Genomic DNA, 19,617 nt, shown 5'->3' with positions numbered 1-19,617 from the left:
TTATGATTCCAAGCTATGTCACAGGAGACGAAGGGAGAAATGGACACCAACTTGCTGCCTCTCCTTTACCTGGTTATGTTTGATGTCTTCAGCGGGCGCACCATATGAATTCCTATACAAAGTTGAAATTCCAGTAGTTTGAGCTGAAAGGGAAACAAAAGTGTTAGCAAAGAATGCAAGACTTCACAGGAGGAATGATGGTTATCGAGGCCAGGTTTTGCCCTGACCACGCTTGGTGTCACATGGACCATTCCGAATGGAAGAAATTCTTTCGCCCTGAACACTTCATTTTACATACCAATATTAAGAAAGAAGAAGTTATGCACTAATATAAAATCCCCACAGCCTGTCAGCCTCTTGTAATAACATTCAGCGTGGAGACGGGGTCAGGGCAGCCGCAGCAAACAGATGGTCATCTTGCCAGTGCTGCGGGCTTTTTTTTTTTTTTTCCTGGTGAACACCGGCAGATAATAAAAGCCTGTCACCTGCACTGAAGCGTGCAGGAATCTGGATCGACTGCTTAGCTTTTAGCTGAAGAATGACAAGAATGAAATTTCTAATTTGAGCTCACAGAAGGGGCTGATCATCGCTGAGACAGTTCATTTCTCAGCGGTCTGATGGACAGGCGGGAAGTCCCGCCCACCTTGACCCCCGCACATCCGCGGCGCTGGAGTCCTGTTCCACACAGAGACGGAAGCCCCGCATCCTGGCTTGTGACCAGCCTGTGGTCTAGACAAAAGGCAGAAAAGGTCTCCTCCAGCTGCCAGCAGCTTCCAAAGACCTGGGCAAGATGCCCACCTGGCTGCTTCCTCACCTGGGGTCCTTGAGACGCTTGCAGCAGGCCCTAAGAAAGGGCCCAGGGAAAGATGCCCTGTTACAGCTGCTAAAAGGTCCCAGTTTAAGAAAGCTCTGGAAAACCCTGCCTGTCGAGTGTCAGCAGGCTATAAAACACTTCTGTTGTGTTTTGTCACTAAGTTGTGCCCAATTATTTTGTGACCCCCATGGATTCTATAGGCTGCTCTGTCCATGTAAATTTCCAGGCAATACTAGACACAGGGTCAAGGAGGAGACCTTTGAGCTGAAACCTGAATACCTGTATTCCTGTCCATGGACAAAATTTCATGGACATTTCCTCCTCCGGGGGAACCCTGTCATTTCCTCCTCCAGGGGATCTTCCCAACCCAGACATCGAACCCACCTCTCCTGCATTGGCAGGTGGCTTCTTTATCTCTGAGGCACCAGAGAAGCCCATAAAACACTTCAGATATCAAGAAAAAACTTACCTTTTGCTTCTAGTATCTATGGGATCACAAAATAGGATGTCTCATCATCTCTTCTCTCACGGACACCAGTCACTCTAGACACTAAGTCAGCATAATCTATCACTCCGCCCATGATTATTACTAAAAGCACATAATAGCTGTGCAATAAAATTCTTCTTGGGAAATTCTGCTTAGAATGTGGGAGCTGACAGCCCATTTCCCACTTTAAAGCCACTCTGAGAGACTCTGGTTGAATGCCCATCGCTCCTGTCTTTGCATTACCATGGAAACCACCATCCCTTGCCTGGACCACTGCTACAGCATCCTCCTCAGCAGCCCGGCTTCCACTCTGCCTAATCTGCTCCTCCATCCACTCTGGTCCCAGCAGCTAAGCCATCATCTTGTTAGACAGATTGGACTATGTCACTGCAGTGTCCTGCTCTCTGTGATTATGGTAAAAGCTGAGCTCCCATTACTGTCTCTGAAGCTCCGTGTGATCTGGACCCCACCTGATTTCCTGTAGCATTTCCCATCCTTCTTCCCTGGTTCAGGGGGCTACCCTGGCCCTCCTTCCTGGCCTGAGCATCCAAGTTTATTTTGCATCCGAGATGTTAGTCTTCCTGAGCCTTCTCCTGGAACTTACATCCCCCAGTCTCTGGACTACCTCTCTTTATTGGTGTTCAGGTTTCAGCTCAAAGGACTCCTCCTTGACCTTGTTAGTTAAAGGAACCCTGCCCACATGATGCCCTCTGTCTCATGACCCCATTTATTTTCTCCATTACACCCAACACTGTTTGCTATTACCTTGTTAACAAGCTTGTCCCATTGTTTACCTTGTATATTGCTTCCCTTTACCTAGGAGACAAGAAGTTCCTTGAGGACAGAGCTGCATCTGTCCTGCCACTTTTTTAGGTTTCCCCAGCCTCTGGGACAGTGCCTGGGCTCAGGGCATGCTCACAGAGTGAGTGCTTTATTTGCTGAGTGAATTAATGAACGAATGAGTAAACCTTAGAAAAATCTGCCTTTGGAGCTATCATCTGCTGATGGAAAATGTCACTTCAAGGACAAGGTGAAAATTTTTTTCCTGTTACTCAGAATAAAAATGCATTTTTTGTGGGGGGCAGAATGTGCATATTTATAGCCTCGGTCTCCCTCCCTGTTATGACTTCTGAGCTAAAGATGTTTCCATTGGAAGTTCCTCTCCTGCTTTTTGGCCCACTTCACCTGTTTAAAGGAGACCGCATAGCTGAGACTGAACTTGTGGTCTCTCTGGACACGTGAAGCACATGTCCCTCCCAGGTGATCTGCCCTTCATGCATCTGAGCAAAGAGTAAACTGGTAGGAAAATGCCTTTATTTTTTTGTAGAGGCCCCAATTTTGCTCAGTTGGTAAAGAATATGCCTGCAATACAGAAGACCTGGGTTTGATTCCTGGGTCGGGAAGATCCCCTGGAGAAGGAAATGGCAACCCGCTCCAGTATTCTTACCTGGAGAATCCCCACGGACAGAGGAACCTGACAGGCTACAGTCCATGGGGTCACAAGAGTGACTTAGCGACTAAACCACCACCACCACCAACTTCCAACTGAATCAACGTACTGAAGATTAGAATGGCTTTAAAGGCATGACAGAAACAGAGACATTGACAAAACGGGATCGACCATTGGATGCTAAGGTATTTGGGGCGCTCAGGTGGGAGGGCAAAATCCACAGGTGAATTCTGAAGTCAGGCTGTACAGCTGCTGGGATCACACAGCCCTCCTCCGATGCGTGCTTTTGAACACGTAATGCTCCCAGGGAATCATGACTGCGAGAAATAGCTATAACAGTTCTGCATGCCTGAATGAACAGCTGACTTTGGCTTTCCAAGGGCCCTTCAGTGGCCGATAAATAGGAGAGAAATGAGACGCCCCCAAGCCAGAAAATGAATACAGAGAAGGTTGGGGCGGGGGGTGGGGAGCCTGGAATAAAAACCCAGATGGATCTGCATTTCTGAGAGCTTAGGAGAGGGGATGATAACCCAGGCAAGAAACTGCTTTTCACTTTAAAGCTTTTACATGCTGCATTTTGAGGGTGAAGCTTCCCATGGTTTTCCCACAGCAAGTGGGGGAACGGTCTAGGATGTTTTCTGATGCCTGAGAAATAAGGAAGATGGCAGGTTTTCAGATATTTTTTCAATGCACTGAACTTTGAATGCCCCCTAGATTTACTGGGGAAGAATAAAAAGTACTGCGTTGGATATGGAAGTTCTAAGAAATCTGATCTGCAAGTAAACACTGAAATGATGGGTATTTGCTAAAGGGAAGCGGACCAGAGGTTGGCAATTCATCATTTGCATTCCTACATGGAATGCTGATGCCTGCCCAGCTCGGCTGGGGACTTGTTCATACCAACATGTGAAAGTGAAAGTCACTCAGTTGTGCGGACCCCAGGGAAAGGATACTGGAGTGGGTAGCCTTTCCCTTCTCCAGGGGATCTCCCCAACCCAGGGATTGAACCCAGGTCCTCCCACATTGCAGGAGGATTCTTTACCATCTGAGCCACAAGGGAAGCCCAAGAATACTGGAGTGGGTAGCCTATTCGTTCTCCAGGGGATTTTCCCAACCCAGGAATCGAACCGGGGTCTCCTGCATTGGAAGTGGATTCTTTACCAGCTGAGCTGCCAGGGAAGCCCATAAAAGAGGGCAAACACACCCTCCAATCTCACCACCACCAACATGATCACCAACACCTTACTCCCAATACCCCACCTCCTCCATCAGCAGCACCACGACCATCATCACCCCACTGTCACCATCAACGTCACAGTGATAACAACTAACTTTATGCAGGACTTGTTGGCTTAAAGGGCACCTTCTTATATAAATATATTATTCAGTGATGATCTCGTGTACTTCTAGGCCTGCTGCAAGACTGATAGTAGAGTGTTGAGCTGCGTTTTTAAGTATAGAGAAAAGTGTTTAAGCCTCTAAATAAGTTTGAAAAATGACATCTATCTCAACACTGGAGTTTTCAAGGTTCCTGCCATTTTCTAGGAAGATTAAACATCTAGAAATATGTTAGATTTTATTTCTTATTCTCTGATGTCTGCAGGAAATGATCATGTACCACTGGAACTATTTCAACGAAAACACACCCACACTGAAAAACCTTTTGAATGATTCTACTGGGTGAGAGAGTTAAAGAGAAAAGGTCAACTTAAATAACAACAAAGCAGTTGATTTCACAATTATTCTCATAATTATAGTCTCAATTTTTCATCCCTGCCTGATGGTGATGTGGCTACCTGGGGCAATAATAATCAAAAAAGAAGGCTCAGGTGAATTTCACTCCACTGCTCTGGAGTAATCAGTACAGAATAGATTCTCAGCTGCTCAGCATTCGGATTCATAAGCTCCTTTGTTTATGTTCATCTGACACAGGGGGCAACACTTATGGGGATAAATGAACCAGGGAATGAGAATCAAAAGGTACGGCCTATGCTGGACTTCCCTTGTGGCCCAGTGGGTAAGACTCCATGCTTCCACTGCAGGGGGCAGAGGTTCGATCTCTAGGGGGAAAGGTAAGATCTCACATGCCATGGCCAAAAAAAAGGTATGTCCTCTGCAGTGCGCTCAGTTCCCCCATTCAGGAGATGTTTCAGGCATGAGGGTGAGGTGTTCCCTGGTGTGTACACGGAGGCAGAGCGCTGAGCTGAGGATGGGGACCACAAGCATCTGTTTATGATGCTTTTCGTTTGGCAGCCGGGTAGAGTTGCTATGGAAAAACACTGCCTCTGGGGTAAATACACTTCCCATTAGAAAAATTCATCTTAGACGCCCTGGATCCAGAAGACAAGTTAATAAATCATCCAATTTGTCTGTTCTGCTTCCCTGCAGCTCTACACCTAAATAATATCAAGGAATCGCAGCTCAAACTCTTAGGAGTCTTTGGATAAGGGGGGCTCAGTGTCTGTTTAGGACTGCACCCTGGTACCCCAGTTTTATGAACGCCCTAATCTGGCCTGTTCTGTTGAAGTCCTTATGGTCTATTTTCAGGAGGGGCCCATCTCCACATCTGCTTGGCAAAGGGTGTGAGATCCTGGGTTAGAAGAGATCCCGATGGTTCTGGCAGCTCTGCTTTCGAGGCATATACCCACCCCCTACCCCTGCCACACACACACACACACACACACACACACACACACACCACATGCACACACATCAATATGGCAAGTCCTGTTCCCAGAGGAGGGGCAAACCCGGGGTGGGAGGTAGGTGTGGGGGGAGGCTGGCAGAGACAGTGAACGTGGACATGGAGCCCGAGCCAAGGAAACTACAGAATAGGAGGAGGGCTGAGGTCAAGGCTGGTCGCTAGGCAGGCTGGCTCATATGGGCTGGGTAGATGGTACCAATTTTGGCCTCTGCAGAGTCCCAGCTGATGAGCCAACGTGTGTGACTGGGGGAGTGAAGGATGAAGGGCATGACAGATCAATGCCTCCTGAAGGGAAACTGAGGTCAGCGGTTCTCATGAGCCTTCTTGGGAGTTTGCCATGTTAAAAGGTTGGTTTTATGTCAAGAGGGGGAAATGTCTCAACAGCAGTTCTGGGGGTTTCCCTGAGTTCTTCTTCTGTTGCTTCTCTCCCATCCCTTCCCCTCCCATCTCCCCTCCCCTCCTTTCTCTACCCTCTCTCTCTTCCTCACTCCTAATGGGCAAAGCTTGACCACCATCTTGGGTTATGCCAACTGGGAAGAAATCTATGGTGACCTCCTTCTCTAATTTGAGAGGATATCATGAGCTGGACAATGGAGAAGGAAATGGGAACCTACTCCAGTATTCCTGCCTGAGAAATCCCATGGACAGAGGAGCCTAGTGGGTTATACAGTCCATGGCGGTCGCAAAAGAGTCAGACACGACTTAGTGACTAGACAACAAACAACAGCACAATTTGGGAAAGCGAGAAGGAAAGGGACAGGGGAAGAAAGACCGAGGATTCTCCCAGCTCCTCCAGGAACAAGACGCTCCCTGTTTACACCCCCAGCGTCATCTCATCGCCAGTCCCTGGGAATCTTGGCTGTCGCACTCTCACGTCCTGCTGAGCTGCTGAGCTGAAGTCTGATGCCCCACCCTCTGCCCTGCCCCGAGTCCCATCACCAGCTCCTTGGAGCAGACTCACACAGCTGGGCTCACCTGTCATGGTGTCTTTCCTGGAAGTGTGCTCTCCTTTAGTTCCGTGGTAAGTGGCGTTGCTACCGGTGGACTCATAGTCTGTTTTCCTTTCTTTGAGGCTGATCATTTCCCGAGGTGAAGCTGGGGCACTTGCTACATAAAGAAATCGAAAGGGTCACTTTCTGCGTGTCATCCCACAGCACGTACAGCTTCTCACACAAACACGTGAAATTATAAGGGCACCGGGCTCAGCACAGGTCAGTATGTGTACACGGACCTGTCATTGATTTTTATTTTTGTTCTTTTGACTCTTCTCTTTCCACCTCCCCTTATTCCATGTCACGCAGTGCTTTCTAGTTAAGGGGCCATGCAACTTGGAGGCAGGGAACTAAATACTATATCCTGGGAGCATCTTCCCAAGAGAGACACCCTTGTGGGGCTGTGACCTGCTCAAGGCGTATGGGACAGTTTTAAGAATGAGATCTGTCTTGGTTTCTTTTTCTTTCTTTTCTCTTTTCTTTCCCTTTCTCTCCTTTCTTTTCTTCTTCCTTACTTTTAAAAAACTAGATGTGTTTCAGAAGAGTGATGACTGATATTGAAGAATCTCTGATTAAATCAGATGAGTTTTGCTTAAATTCTGAGTCACGCAGAAATGGCTGTAAAGGAAGGCAGAGGCTATCTGTGGGGCCAGTGTAGTCCCACCTCCAAGATCCTCTCCATCAACCTGCAGAGGTGGCTGGGGGCACGGTATGAGGAGAGTGCCTGTCTTCTGATGAGTGTCCTTGCTCCATTTCAAATGCCCTCAACACTCTTGCACACACACTTTGCACCCTTGATATTATCTGCCTGTCAGACCTGGAAAATGAGCCCTGTCAACCCTTTGGGTCTTCATTTCTAAAACGACAGGTTGCAATTAGACCTCCCTGGGTTTAACAAACTGGTCCCAGAACAGAGGAAAAGATTTACTTGGACTAAAGGAAACAAACAAAAAGAAGTTTTGTTTTTTAAAAAGATTAGGTGGAGTGGGAGCAACTAAGCAATGTGAAGTGGAGGTTAAGTGAGTGTGCTGGTGCTAAGGCAGCCATTATGTGCACATCTTACAGGCTGACCTCAGGATTGGTCTCCATGCTTCTCAGTGAGGCCACTTGCATCCCAAGCTTAGTCAATTGCATCTCACTAGAGTGCAGGCATGGAGTCAGCCCCATCTTCCATGCCTGAGGGCAGCGCTTCAGAAACTTGTTTAACCTTGACACTCACCTGAGAACCTGGGGACCCTAAAACCAGATCCCTGAAATTCTGAATCTGAATTTTCAGTATATGGGCCTAGGAATCCATATTTAGTAAGTACACTTGGTGATTATTAAGGCTAGGGAATCTCTGGGGAGCTCTGGCTTTTAGGATAAATCTCTCTTTCTCTCACTGGTGTCCAAGCCCCTCCCCAGTCAAGCCTCAATTTACCCTCCTGCTTTTGGTTCTACATCCTTTGCAGGGTCCCCCAGGTCCAGGCCACTGGGCCTGCTTGTTCCCTGAGTCACTTGATTGCTTTCACTGAACTTAGTATCTTCTATGGACAAAGCCCCATGCCAGACACCGGGGACAGAAACATGAGTCATGGCCCACTTTCTAAACTTGAGGAGTTCTTCATCAGGTCAGGAAATAAAGCCAGAATAAATAAGAGGGAGAGGCTCAGTGGATGTCTCAGCCCAGTGATGGGAAGTTAACAAAAGGGGCCTTTACCCATCCTTTCCTGAAAGGCCCCCTACCCACCTCTCAGACCTGTCAAATAAAATTGAGGCTCACTGCTCAACTCTTAAAACTCTTAGAGGTTTCTAATCCTGGCTACTCATCAGAATTAATTACCTGAAATACTCAAAAATACATGGATGCTACACCTGGCTCCTCTCCCCCAGTGAGTTGGACCAGAATCCCTGGGTGTAAATCCAATGGGAAACCAGGGAAGGAACTTGCAACTGTTCCACGTATCTCAACCGGGCTCTGGGTCCAGTTTCTGCACATCCTCAGCACCCAGGCTACTGTGTCTTGCTCACCCCTTCCACCTCTGCCTTCTCTCCTCTCTTCTCTCTTCATCTTCCTCTCCTGGGAGAGTCCCTTCCTGCCCTTGCTCCTCTGTTCCCAGGTCTACTGCATAAAGATTGGCCTTTTATGAGTCACTGCCAACAATCACGAAGGGACAACATTTTGGAGCCTCTTGAACAAAGCTTTTAAAATGAGAATCTAATATTGCACAGCTGGTAGGCTTTACAAAACTATGCCAAGTGTGTAATTATCTCCTGAGACCTCACACACAGTGGTCCGAGTCTCTGGTAATCCAGGATGATGCTCCTGGAAAAATCAAATCATGCCCATGAGTGTTTATTGGGTGCCTTCAATGTGCTGTGCCAGGGTACTACCAGGCAGGACTTTGGCTGCATCCCTGGGATGCTGGCATCCTGAAAGGCAATGTTTTTCTTGCTGGGCACCTTCCAATTTATTATATGATTCCATCTTCCTAACACGGACTGGTTCTTCATAATTAGAGCTCTTAGAAAGACCATCCTTGAGCTTCCCAGATTCACTGCTCTTTATCTATTTGTTGTTGCTCAGTTGCTCAGTCGTGTCTGACTCTTCGTGACCTGATGGGCTGCAGCATGCTAGGCTTCCCTGTCTATCACTATCTCCCTGAGTTTGCTCACACTCATGTCCATCGAGTCAGTGATGCCATCCTACCATCTCATCCTCTGTCATCCCCTTCTCCTCCTGCCCTCAATCTTTCCCAGAATCAGGGTCTTTTCTGATGAGTTAGCTCTTTGCATGAGGTGACCAAAGGACTGGAGCTTCAGCTTCAGCATCAATCCTTCCAGTGAATATTCAGGGTTGATTCCATGAATTAGGATTGACTGGTTTGATCTTCTTATCTTTTTAAGAATTATGAAAATATGATGTGTAAAAGGCCACCTCCATGCTTCTGAGGCAAGTGGCACTTTCTTGAATTACATGGGGTTTCCTAAGTCTTGTTCAGTGTGAAGCTAAATGTTACAAGCAATAACACAACACTAAAAATAAAAGCTTTCAAGGGGCTGGGAGAAGGTAATTCATTTCAATCAAATAGTCCCCATTCATTTCTGATTTTCCCCACTGCTCTGATAGTAAAGCATGATGTAAAGTTTCATGACAAACGTGCTCACGGGCAGAGGGGACACCCTGCCGAGGGCACTCTGTGCTGTGTCCTTTGAGATGTGGTTCCAGAAAACATAGTTTCTTTGGCAGGAGGAGGGCAGTGAAGGGCAAGGAAAAACTTTTGTTAAATAAAGGCTTATATACGTGCATGTGTGAGTACAATTATTCATTGCATGCTAGAATAAACCAACAATAAATCTATGCCATTTATATACTAAGCAATATGTTCATATTTTTCCTTCAATGAGTTCTTTAATCTTTGGCATTACATAAAGTGATTGAAAAAGGGTTTAAAAATAAGGTATCTTTACAAGTAGATAAGAAAAGCTAGTTCCCAAGTTAAGCAATAAAAATGAGACAAAGGCAGGGGCAATATAGAAGTAGGGGGTTAGAAGGTATAAATTATTTTGTATAAAATGAGCTAGAAGGATATATTGTACAATGCAGGGAATATAGCTAATATTGTACAATAATATAAATGGAGCATAATGGTTAAAAATTGTGAATCACTATATTGTACACCAGTAACATATAGTATTGCATACCAATTATATTTCAATAAATTTTTTTGTAAAAGAATGAAACAAAATTAGAAAAAATTAAATTGAATGTTTTAAAAGTCACGGTTGGTTGTAATATGAATATGCAAATGACTTATCTGCTGGTTTACAGGTAATGATAAAAACCAAATCAGGTATAGAACAGTAATGAAAGCTGCAACGATAGGTCTCCAATGCATGTCATTCTCAAGGAGGGAAGAGCACACCCTCTTTCTCCTACTTTGTACCCCAATTACAATCAATAAAATGCAACTTAAACTACCTGAACTTGGAAAAATGTCTGTGGAAAAGCCTGACCTGCAAACACTCGGCGGTTCTATTTATTCTTATTCCTCCCTGAATGCAGGTCCAGGGTGTGTACTTCATGCCTATGACACCTCTTAGAGATGTGTAGAACTCTATCAGAAAGATGTCTGTTCTGAGTTTGTGCATATAGAACACAGAGTCACCCCTGCTATAGAAAGAAAACAGATGCATTTGACATTTCTAGCAAATGTCCCAGTCGGGATGGCCCTTGGGTCTGTGGGGTCAGCTAAGGGGCTTGGATCCAAGGGAAGCAGATAGCTGCCCCCGGACCCTCTTACCTGAGCGGTTGTTGGGGGACACGCGCACGGGGGAGATGGAGGGCGTGCGGGACGAGGAGTAGGGTCTTTGCCGATCCCTCTCGATGGTTGAAGATGAGGCTACGAAGTGATACTGTGACCATCCGTCCTGCAACAGACAGCACAGCACGCACCCATCATGTGGGGAAGGCACGGTGATTCCTCACCTCCTGACACTGGGCGTTCAGAGCATTCGAATTTGCAAAACATTTCACCAGTCTGTCAGGGAAGATCTCAGATTTCTACTTCTCCATCACCCTGATGCTGGGAGGGCCTACCCTGAGTGCTGGCTTTCCTTTCCAGGTGTGGAATAAGTGATCCCTTTGCAACTCTGCTTTGACCAGAAGATTGTATTTAAATGAAAATAGGATGCTCAGAGGCGCTTCCCAGGTGGTGTGAGTAGTAAGAACCCACCTGCCAATGCAGGAGACCTAAGAGACATGGGTTTGATCCCTGATTTGGGAAGATCCCCTGGAGGAGGGCATGGCAACCCACTCCAGCATTCTTGCCTGGAGAACCCCATGGACAGGGGAACTTGGCGGGCTACAGTCCATAGGGTCGCAAACAGTTGGACACGACTGAGCGACTTAGCACTCATGCATATAGGGGATATTCAGAATGACCCCGAAACCACGTTTCACCTACCTGGCTCCAGCTCTCTCTGGCCCTCTTTTCAGCTTTAAAGTTTTCCAAAGTCTTTACTCTTTTGTTCTTGGGACCAATCTGTTAGTGACCAGACTGCCAAGGACCATTGTCCCTGCTGGTGTATCTCCCTTACACTGTTTTGAGCCTCTTTTCTGCCACATTCCCACATTCCCACCGCTCAAGGCCTTCAGCATGACTGGTGCTGAGTAGTCACACCTAGGTTGCTCTGTTCTCTGAATTGCCCCAGGAATTAATAGAGCATATTGAAAATGTGCTTAGTCACTCAGTCGTTTCTGACTCTAACCCATGGACTGCCAGGCTCCTCTGTCCATAGAATTTTCCAGGCAAGAAAACTGCAGTAGGTTGCCATTTCTTTCTCCTATCAATTAATTCTGCATTTACCTTCCAACATTTGGTTACTATAGGAAAAGCATATATACCATTTTTCATTATGAAAACTAAATAAGTACATCATGGATAATTTTGTATTTAGAAAGCACAAAGAAGAAAATAAAAATAACCAACAGTTCCACTCTCTCTTCTTCCCCTGAGAACTCCTGTTAAGATGTTACAGTATTTCTTTTTTCTTTCATTTTTTTTTCTTTTTTAATTCAAGTTCAGTTTTATCAAAGCAAGATGTCAAACAGGACTGGCATTATCAAGGAAAAACAGATACCTGCCCTACTCTTAACTCCTGTTTCACAGACACAACCATTTTCAACTCTTTTGGCTCTTTTTTTCCTGACTTTTCTTAGGGACTCAGTTCTCTATAAGGAATCATTGCCAACATAATCAGATGAAAGCTAACAAGAATAGAATTTATACTCATTTCAATATTTGTGTCTTTCTTTACGTAATTCTCATTATTGCTCTATTTGGTAGGATAAAGCCAAAATCAGAAGTATGCTATTTCAAAAGCTGTTTACTCCACGACAAGATTTTCTCAACAGTCTCATGGGTTGGATACTATTATTATCTCGATTTTACAGAGGAAGAATCTGAGCTTTAGAGGGTTAATGGGCCACCCAAAGTCCAACAGTAAACAAGTGAAAACTCATGGTAGTACTACAATGTGACATACTGAAAACATAAAAACTCTAATTTGAAAAGATATCTGCACCTCGGGTTCACAGCAGCACTGTTCACAACAGCCAAGACGTGGAAGCAATCTCAGTGTCCATCGACAGGTGCATGGATAAAGAAGATGTGGTAATTATAAACAATGATGCAATGGAGTACGGCTCAGCCATAAAGAGGGATGAAGTAATGTGATTTGCAGCAACATAGATGGACCTAGAGAATCTCATACTAAGTCAAGTCAGACGGAGAAAGACCAATATCACACGCTAACACCTATGTGTGGAAACCAAAAGACTGATACAAATAAACTCATCTGAAAAACAGGAAAAACTTATGGTTGGCCAAGTACTCAGGGAATAGTCAACAAGGCAGCGGGGACCTGGCCGATAGCGAGAAGCCAGACACTGAAGACACAGGCTGGGGTTTCCAAGCCAAGAGAGGAGCAGAGACTAAGGTCCTGGGGTGGGAAAGGTCTGGGCTGCTGTGAGGGGAAGACAAAGTCTCTGTGATGGAAGGGGAGTGAGCAGGAGGCAATCAGGAAATAGGATACCTTATGGGTGTCAGGGCAGTCTGGGGAGAGTCAAGCAGCAACCGGGAGATAAGATAAGGAGCTTTTCCACATTAGTCAAGGAGAGATGAACCTGGCCTGACTGGGGGCTAGTGGTGAGCTAGAGGCTGGTCTGGCATCAATGGTGGGAAGATCTGCTGATGCCTGGGCTACTGGGTGTGGAAGTGTGTGTGTGTGTATGTTAGTTGCTCAGTCATGTCCAACTCTTTGCAACCCCATGCACTGTAGCCCACCAGGCTTCTCTATCCATGGGATTCTTCAGGCAAGAATACTGGAGTGAGTTGCCATTGTCTTCTCCAGGGGATCTTCCCAACCCAAAGATCGAATCTGGGTCTCCTGCATTGCAGGCGGGTGTGGAAGAGATAAATGACCTTGATGCTGCTGGTGTGAACAATGGGGGCTGGCGATGCCATTCACTGAGACAGGGGCCAGTGGAAAGGGAGTGGCTTTAGGAGGTGAGATCAATAGTGCCATCTGGGACGTGCTGAGTTTGAGATGCCTGCGGTACACGACAGAAAAGAGAACAAAGCAGAAGCGGAAACCTGGAATTTCAGGAGTGATGTCAGACCCGAGGCAAAATTTTGGAGTTCTGTATACAGAGATCATATAAAGTTAAGAGAGAAGATGGAAGCCTTGCATGTAAGTGCAAAGAGAGCAAAGCAGAGGGCACAGGGCTGGGGCACTGCAATACTGAGTTGGCACAGAGGGCACGGGAAGGGCCAGGATGAGCTGGGAGCAGAGCTAGAAGGCTGTGATGTTAGGCAAGATCAGGAAACAAGGACCAAAAACGGACCCCTGCCCTTGGGAAGACGGAAGTCAGCATGACCGAAACAAATGAACTTTCTTTGGTCTAGCTGGTGAATCTCTTAACTCAGGTGGGCTCAAAAGATAGTGAGAATTGATGAAAGAGAAATGGTGAGTACAGACAGCCTTTGGCAAAGGCTGACTATTACAGGGAGCAGAGAAATGGGGCTTGAAGAGCTAGAGCAGCTCAGAGATGCTTTAATATACCCCCTGGAGGAGACTGCAGTGTTTCACATGCTGATGGGAATGTCTCGACACAGAGGAGGAAAAACCTGGGATGCAGGAGAGAAGGGAAATAGTTCTTAAGAAAAGGAGAGTCTTGTTTTCTGACATTTCCTGAAGGGGCGGGGTGGGGATGAGAAGCGAGGTCATCTGCTGAGAGTGAGGAACAGCTGGAGTTTAGAGGATGGAAGAGGAGACGGGAAGGTAGGGAAGAGGAAGGAAGAGAGGAAGAAGAGACATGTGAGATGGTTCTCAAGGTAAGCAGGGAGCAGGTTGACCATCGCCAGGTGGTCCAGTGGCCCGAAGCTGGAGATGGAACTTGAGGCTGGTGGCAGTGAATTCATGGGTATGGGACGACTCCTACACCCAGGGTGGTGTGTTTTCCCTCCAGCCACATTCGGCTGCCCCAGAGCAGGTGTGAGGAGATGGAATTGGATGGGGGTGGTCAGGAGACTGACCTGGAAGGAGACAGGGACAAAGAGATGCAAAGGGCAGGTCACGGAAGCTCTTGAAATCTAAGGTGGGTGGAGAGGAAAGTGGAGATTGGGTAAGGAGATGGCGAATGCACACTAGTCAGTGGAGTGAGGATCTTCAGAGGGTCAGGGCACTTCACAAGTGCTGGGGGTTTCCTTGATGGAAGGCAGAGGAGAACTTTCTGGAAAGAGCAATGAACAAGAGGGAGATACCTGGTCCACCTCCAGGAAAAGGGGCTGGGACCTGAAAGGTCCCCATATGAGAGGGCTGCAGGGGGCTGGGGGCTGTCCTGGGGGGCAATGGGTCTCAGAGCACAAGACTGAAGAAACAAGGGGTGGGTATTGGATGGGGGCTTCCCAGGTGCAGTGCTAGTGGTAAAGAAACACAGAAACAGAAAGAGACATAAGAGGAGTGAGGATCTGCAGAGGGTCGGGGCACTTCACAGGTGCTGGGGGTTTCCTTGATGGAAGGCAGAGGAGAACTTTCTGGAAAGAGCAATCCACAAAGAGGCATAAGCAACATGAGTTTGATTCCTGGATTCAGAAGATCCCCTGGAGGAGGGCATGGCAACCCACTCCAGTATTCTTGCCTGAAGAATCCCATGGACAGAGGAGCCTGGCAGGCTACAGTCCATAGGGTCACAAAGAGTTAGACACAACTGAAGCGACTTAGCATGCACGTATGCATGGGCATTGGATATAGGGGGTCCTATTGACAGCAGACCATGGGTTCAAGGGCAAAAGGATGGGAGGTGGGAAGGAGGAAGGGGGAATGCCAGGGCAGATGGCTGGCTGTTTAGAGCCTCTGAGTGAGACGAGTCCAGAAGTGACAGCCGACCCAGCAGTCTTGGGCAGTTGGTGGTGACCAAGGTAAGGAGCGTCTAGGGGCAAACAGCTAAAACCATCACAGGGAGGGTGGGAGCCATGGGAAGAGGCAGCTGTCCGGGTAGGAGAAGAAAATGTACTGTCTCCGCAGGAATTCGGGGCATTTCTCTTAAATTCTTGGGGGGTGGGGTGGGGTGGAGAGGAAGGGAAGGGGCGTCTTACAGAAGCATGTAAAGTATTTCAGATGGGAATGGACCCATTGTTCACACACGGGAACAACTTACAAATTTGTTTTAAAAAGATATTCCTTTCTTTTGAGGGGAATGCTTTGTTGGCAGCAAATGTCCTTAAATAGGTCCCAATTGAGGCAGATTATTTTACGTTTGTCTCACCTGCGATTTCAAAGACGATGTACTGTGTCTGTGTGCGTGGAGTGTTCTAGGTTGTGGCTCAGGAAATTGCTTTAATCAAAACCTTGGCTTCTTTGGTCATGAGTAACTAATGGTACGCCATATACCATGAAAGGTGGGCACAGTACTTCATAATAAGAATACTGACTAATATCTGATCTGTTCTAAGACCTATGGAGACATCAGGGATAAACGTGGCCCAATTCTAGCCTGGTTTGACTTGGGCAGTATCTATTACTTGGCATCTCCCTCTTACACAGGTAAGTACAGATGTTTTGTGCAACAGTTCAGAATTGATGATGCTTCCCAGGGGGCGCTAGTGATAAAGAACCTTCCTGCCAATGCAGGAGGTGTAAGAGACATGGGTTCGATCCTTAGGTTGGGAAGATGCTCTGGAGCAGGGCATGGCAACCCACTCCAGTATTCTTGCCTGGAGAATCCCATGGACAGAGGAGCCTGGTGGGCTGCAGTCCATGGGTCACAGAGAGTCAGACACGACTGAAGCGACTTAGTTTGCACAGCACAGATTCCATTGAGACCAGCTAAGTATTTACATCTCTGGAAGTGTCAGGAAAGGGGCTGTAATAAAAAAAACTGCTTATGAAGGAGGAAAGGGTAAAAAAGCACCAAAAAAAGCTTTCAAATCTTTCATGAGACCCACTTCTGAGAATGTAGACACGTGACAGAGGTGAGCCATGCAGGTGACTTGTCTGTGGGCAGTGAGATCGGTGGACATTCGGCGGTGATAGGGAGGGTGTTAGAGGCACCTAGAATGCCCCTCCACTGGCCAGACACCTTTGTGTAAGGCCAGCGCACATCTGAGCACAGAAACTTTGAATGAAGGTGGGAGGCGGGAACTTGGGGAACAATACAAAGTGGAAACCCAGTGAAGGCTCTGGGTTCCAGCAGTGTCTGAGCCCCAGCTGCGAGCCCCTGGGATGCTAGGAAGGTGACCTGGTTATGGCTCCATCTCCAACTTCCCCTCATCCACTGATGCAGAGTGAGAAGTGTGATGACAAAAACAAAGACCTCCAATATCGCTACAGTCACCAACGCCCAGAGGGGCTCTCAGCTTTAATTCTGAAGGCACATCCTTCCACACACCATGGAAAAGTGTAACCTCGGATGCTAGAGACCAGGGCACAGATGAAATCAACACTTGTCTTAGTGATGCTGAATAATTTCCTGGAGGGTAGATCTCATGGCCCTGCACATCTTCTACTGCATGAAATTTTTAGTTATTCAACCGAAAAAAAAATATATATTTTCTTTCTAAAGAATAAGGAACATGAAGACATATCTTCTTTGAGAAAGTTATTCTGAGCTAATATTTTCTTTTATCCAACTAGCCCTGGACATCCTTGCTGTTTAGCCAGCCTGCAATCAGTTTATGATTCGCTGACTTCCCACTGTCATGAAAGGCTTGAAAGGGGTTTACAGAAACACACACAACTTGGGCACACAGGCTTTGAATCACTATTTGCCTCTTTGATGACTATGATTTCTTTTTAATGTTTTAACTCTCTGTAGACCAGAGGCTGTGCCCCAAATTCTATTGGGTACTTTGCCACAGTTCCCCTTCATACCATCCCTTTGACTTAGATAAGAAAGTTCAGGGAAGGAAACAGAACGAAGAACCACCGTAGTAACTAGGGCTGGGCCGTTAATCCTTAATATTGATGATAAAGAACTCTTTTCACGTCTGTCTTTCACCTCCAGCAGAATGACCGCCAAGTCGTGCCCTTCAGCTCAAGACCCAGCCAAGCTGTCAAAAATGTGATATGAGAGCTGCACCTCAAATTGGTTTTTATTTTTAACGCATTAAACTTAAAACTGGAGGTTGTTAAATTGTTCCAAGTATATAGAGATAGAAATCCAAAAGAGAAGACGGGTTCAAAGTCATTGAACTTTAAATTGCCACCAGAAATAATCTGATTTTCTTTATCTTACCCTTTCACTGTCCTTCCACCCCTTTCAGCCTCTGTGTGAGAGTTCCTGGTGTGTTTCTTTATGAAACTGTTTTATTCCCCAAAGCTGCTCTCATCCACATCATTACTTTCAATGGTCCAGAAAGTGTGAGAATCAAGGGAACTTTTTTCACAGCCTCACGACCATTACATCCTCATGGTTGGTCTAAATGGTGGTCACTATATTATTTCCGACCGATCGTCTCCTTCTGTATTTTGAGGTCCCTGAATTTATAACCATCTCCATCCTACATGCTCTTACATCCCACAAACATCTCCACCAAGACTGTGCCACTGGAGAAACTTCCATCATCAGAGCTGGGATGAAAGATCTAAGCGACTTTCAGACCCGCCTACACGAGCTTAGTACAATACACACTCACCCCGTAGCCTTTTTTTCTGGAAATTGTGCAGGGTATTCAATTTAGATCAGCACATGAATATGTTAGGTTTGTGTGGAAAGAATGAACGGAGCTGTTTGTCAAGGCTCAGGACTGCTTTCACCGTGGGTCTCTCTGTTGATAGAAGTATAATTAGACAACTGTCCAAGTCGGCCCACCTCTCCCAGGATCCACTGGGCTCACGATGACTGGTCAGCTCTGTCTTGATTTCTTTTCCAGAAATTAAGGGCAGAATGATTCAATCAGCTTTAAATATAGTTTAAACTATATTTTTATATATAAAATATATATAAAGTTTTAAATATAGTTTTAAAATATATTTAAAAATATATATTTATTTTTAATTAATATTTTATTTATTTAAATATTTAAGTTTTAAATATAGTTCTGCTTAGGCCTCAGCCTCTGAGATCCTGTTTAAATTGTTCTGAGTAGGGTCTGGGCATTGGTATTTTCAAAATGAATAGCGTGGCTGGGAACCACTGGCTTGGAGTTTGTATGCATACCTGGCAATGATTAATAGGGATATAGAACACATTTTAAAGGGCAAAATCCTAGGAGGCCTTTAGGGCTCTGACTCCATTTGGCAGTGTCAGATATGGCATTTGCAAGGTTGACTTCCACAGGAACAAAACTAAGTCCAACTCAGGCCAGAGAGGTGCCCCCCCCACCCCCCGACATCCTACTCATACCTGATTACTCAACAATCACCCCGTGACTCATTTTCACAGCCTACACCTTTGATCAGGCAGCTCTGAGACCTCACACAACACCTGCTCTTTTTCTACCTGTCAGATCCTACTCATCCCACTCAGTCTGGAGCCAGGTAAACAGGAGGTGGGGCAATACATGTTCCATAAATCACTATTACTAAATGAATTATGCCTCTGAGGTTCAGGGGAGATTTTAGCAGTGCTGGTATACTTTTACTTGCCTTGTTGTTGTTGGTCAGCTGCTCAGTCGTGTCCTACTCTTTATGACCTCATGGACTATATAGCATGCCAGGCTTTTCTGTCCATGAGATATTCCCAGACAAGAATACTGGAGTGGGTTGCCATTTCCTTCTCCAGGGGATCTTCCCAACCCAGGGATCGAACTTGTGTCTTCTGCATTGGCAGGTGGATTCTTCACCATCGAGCCACTAGGGAAGCCCTTCCCTTGCCTGTTATGAACAAAATGGTATGACCTTTCATTTCTGTCTGCTGCAAGCCTGTCTGTCTGCCCAGCTGGGAGGCAGGGCTGGGCCATGTTTATTTCCTTGCTATTTCCTGGTCTCTAGCATGGTACCTGCAACACAGAGGTACCTAATAGATTCTGCTAGTTGAAGACAATGAATTAAGATGATTAGTTATTATAAATGCAATGATAATCGATGTCATAGTCTTTATTGCTAACTCTACAGTTCTTACACTCTTACAGTTCTATAACAAATGAAGGTTATCAGAGCCTTATGGTTTTTTTTTTTTTTTTTTAA

The 19,617-nt window shown here is 46.1% G+C and overlaps 1 protein-coding gene across 1 annotated transcript in view; it reads right to left on the bottom strand.

The window, feature by feature from the left end:
* CTNND2 (catenin delta 2) overlaps positions 1-19,617 on the bottom strand; it is a 1,122,555-nt gene that overhangs the window by 6,446 nt on the left and 1,096,492 nt on the right. The window contains exons 19-21 of the mRNA XM_055555147.1: positions 10,731-10,857; positions 6,431-6,562; positions 70-143 (exon numbers count right to left, since the gene is read on the bottom strand). Of these exons, the coding sequence (XP_055411122.1) occupies positions 70-143; positions 6,431-6,562; positions 10,731-10,857 (333 nt within the window). The remainder of the gene's footprint in view (positions 1-69; positions 144-6,430; positions 6,563-10,730; positions 10,858-19,617) is intronic.

This window comes from Bubalus kerabau, chromosome 18 (genome assembly GCF_029407905.1).
Source record: "Bubalus kerabau isolate K-KA32 ecotype Philippines breed swamp buffalo chromosome 18, PCC_UOA_SB_1v2, whole genome shotgun sequence".
In the NCBI taxonomy this organism is placed as follows: domain Eukaryota; kingdom Metazoa; phylum Chordata; class Mammalia; order Artiodactyla; family Bovidae; genus Bubalus; species Bubalus kerabau.
The sequence above is the reverse complement of the archived record's forward strand: the minus strand, read 5'-3'. Positions and strand labels throughout refer to the sequence as shown.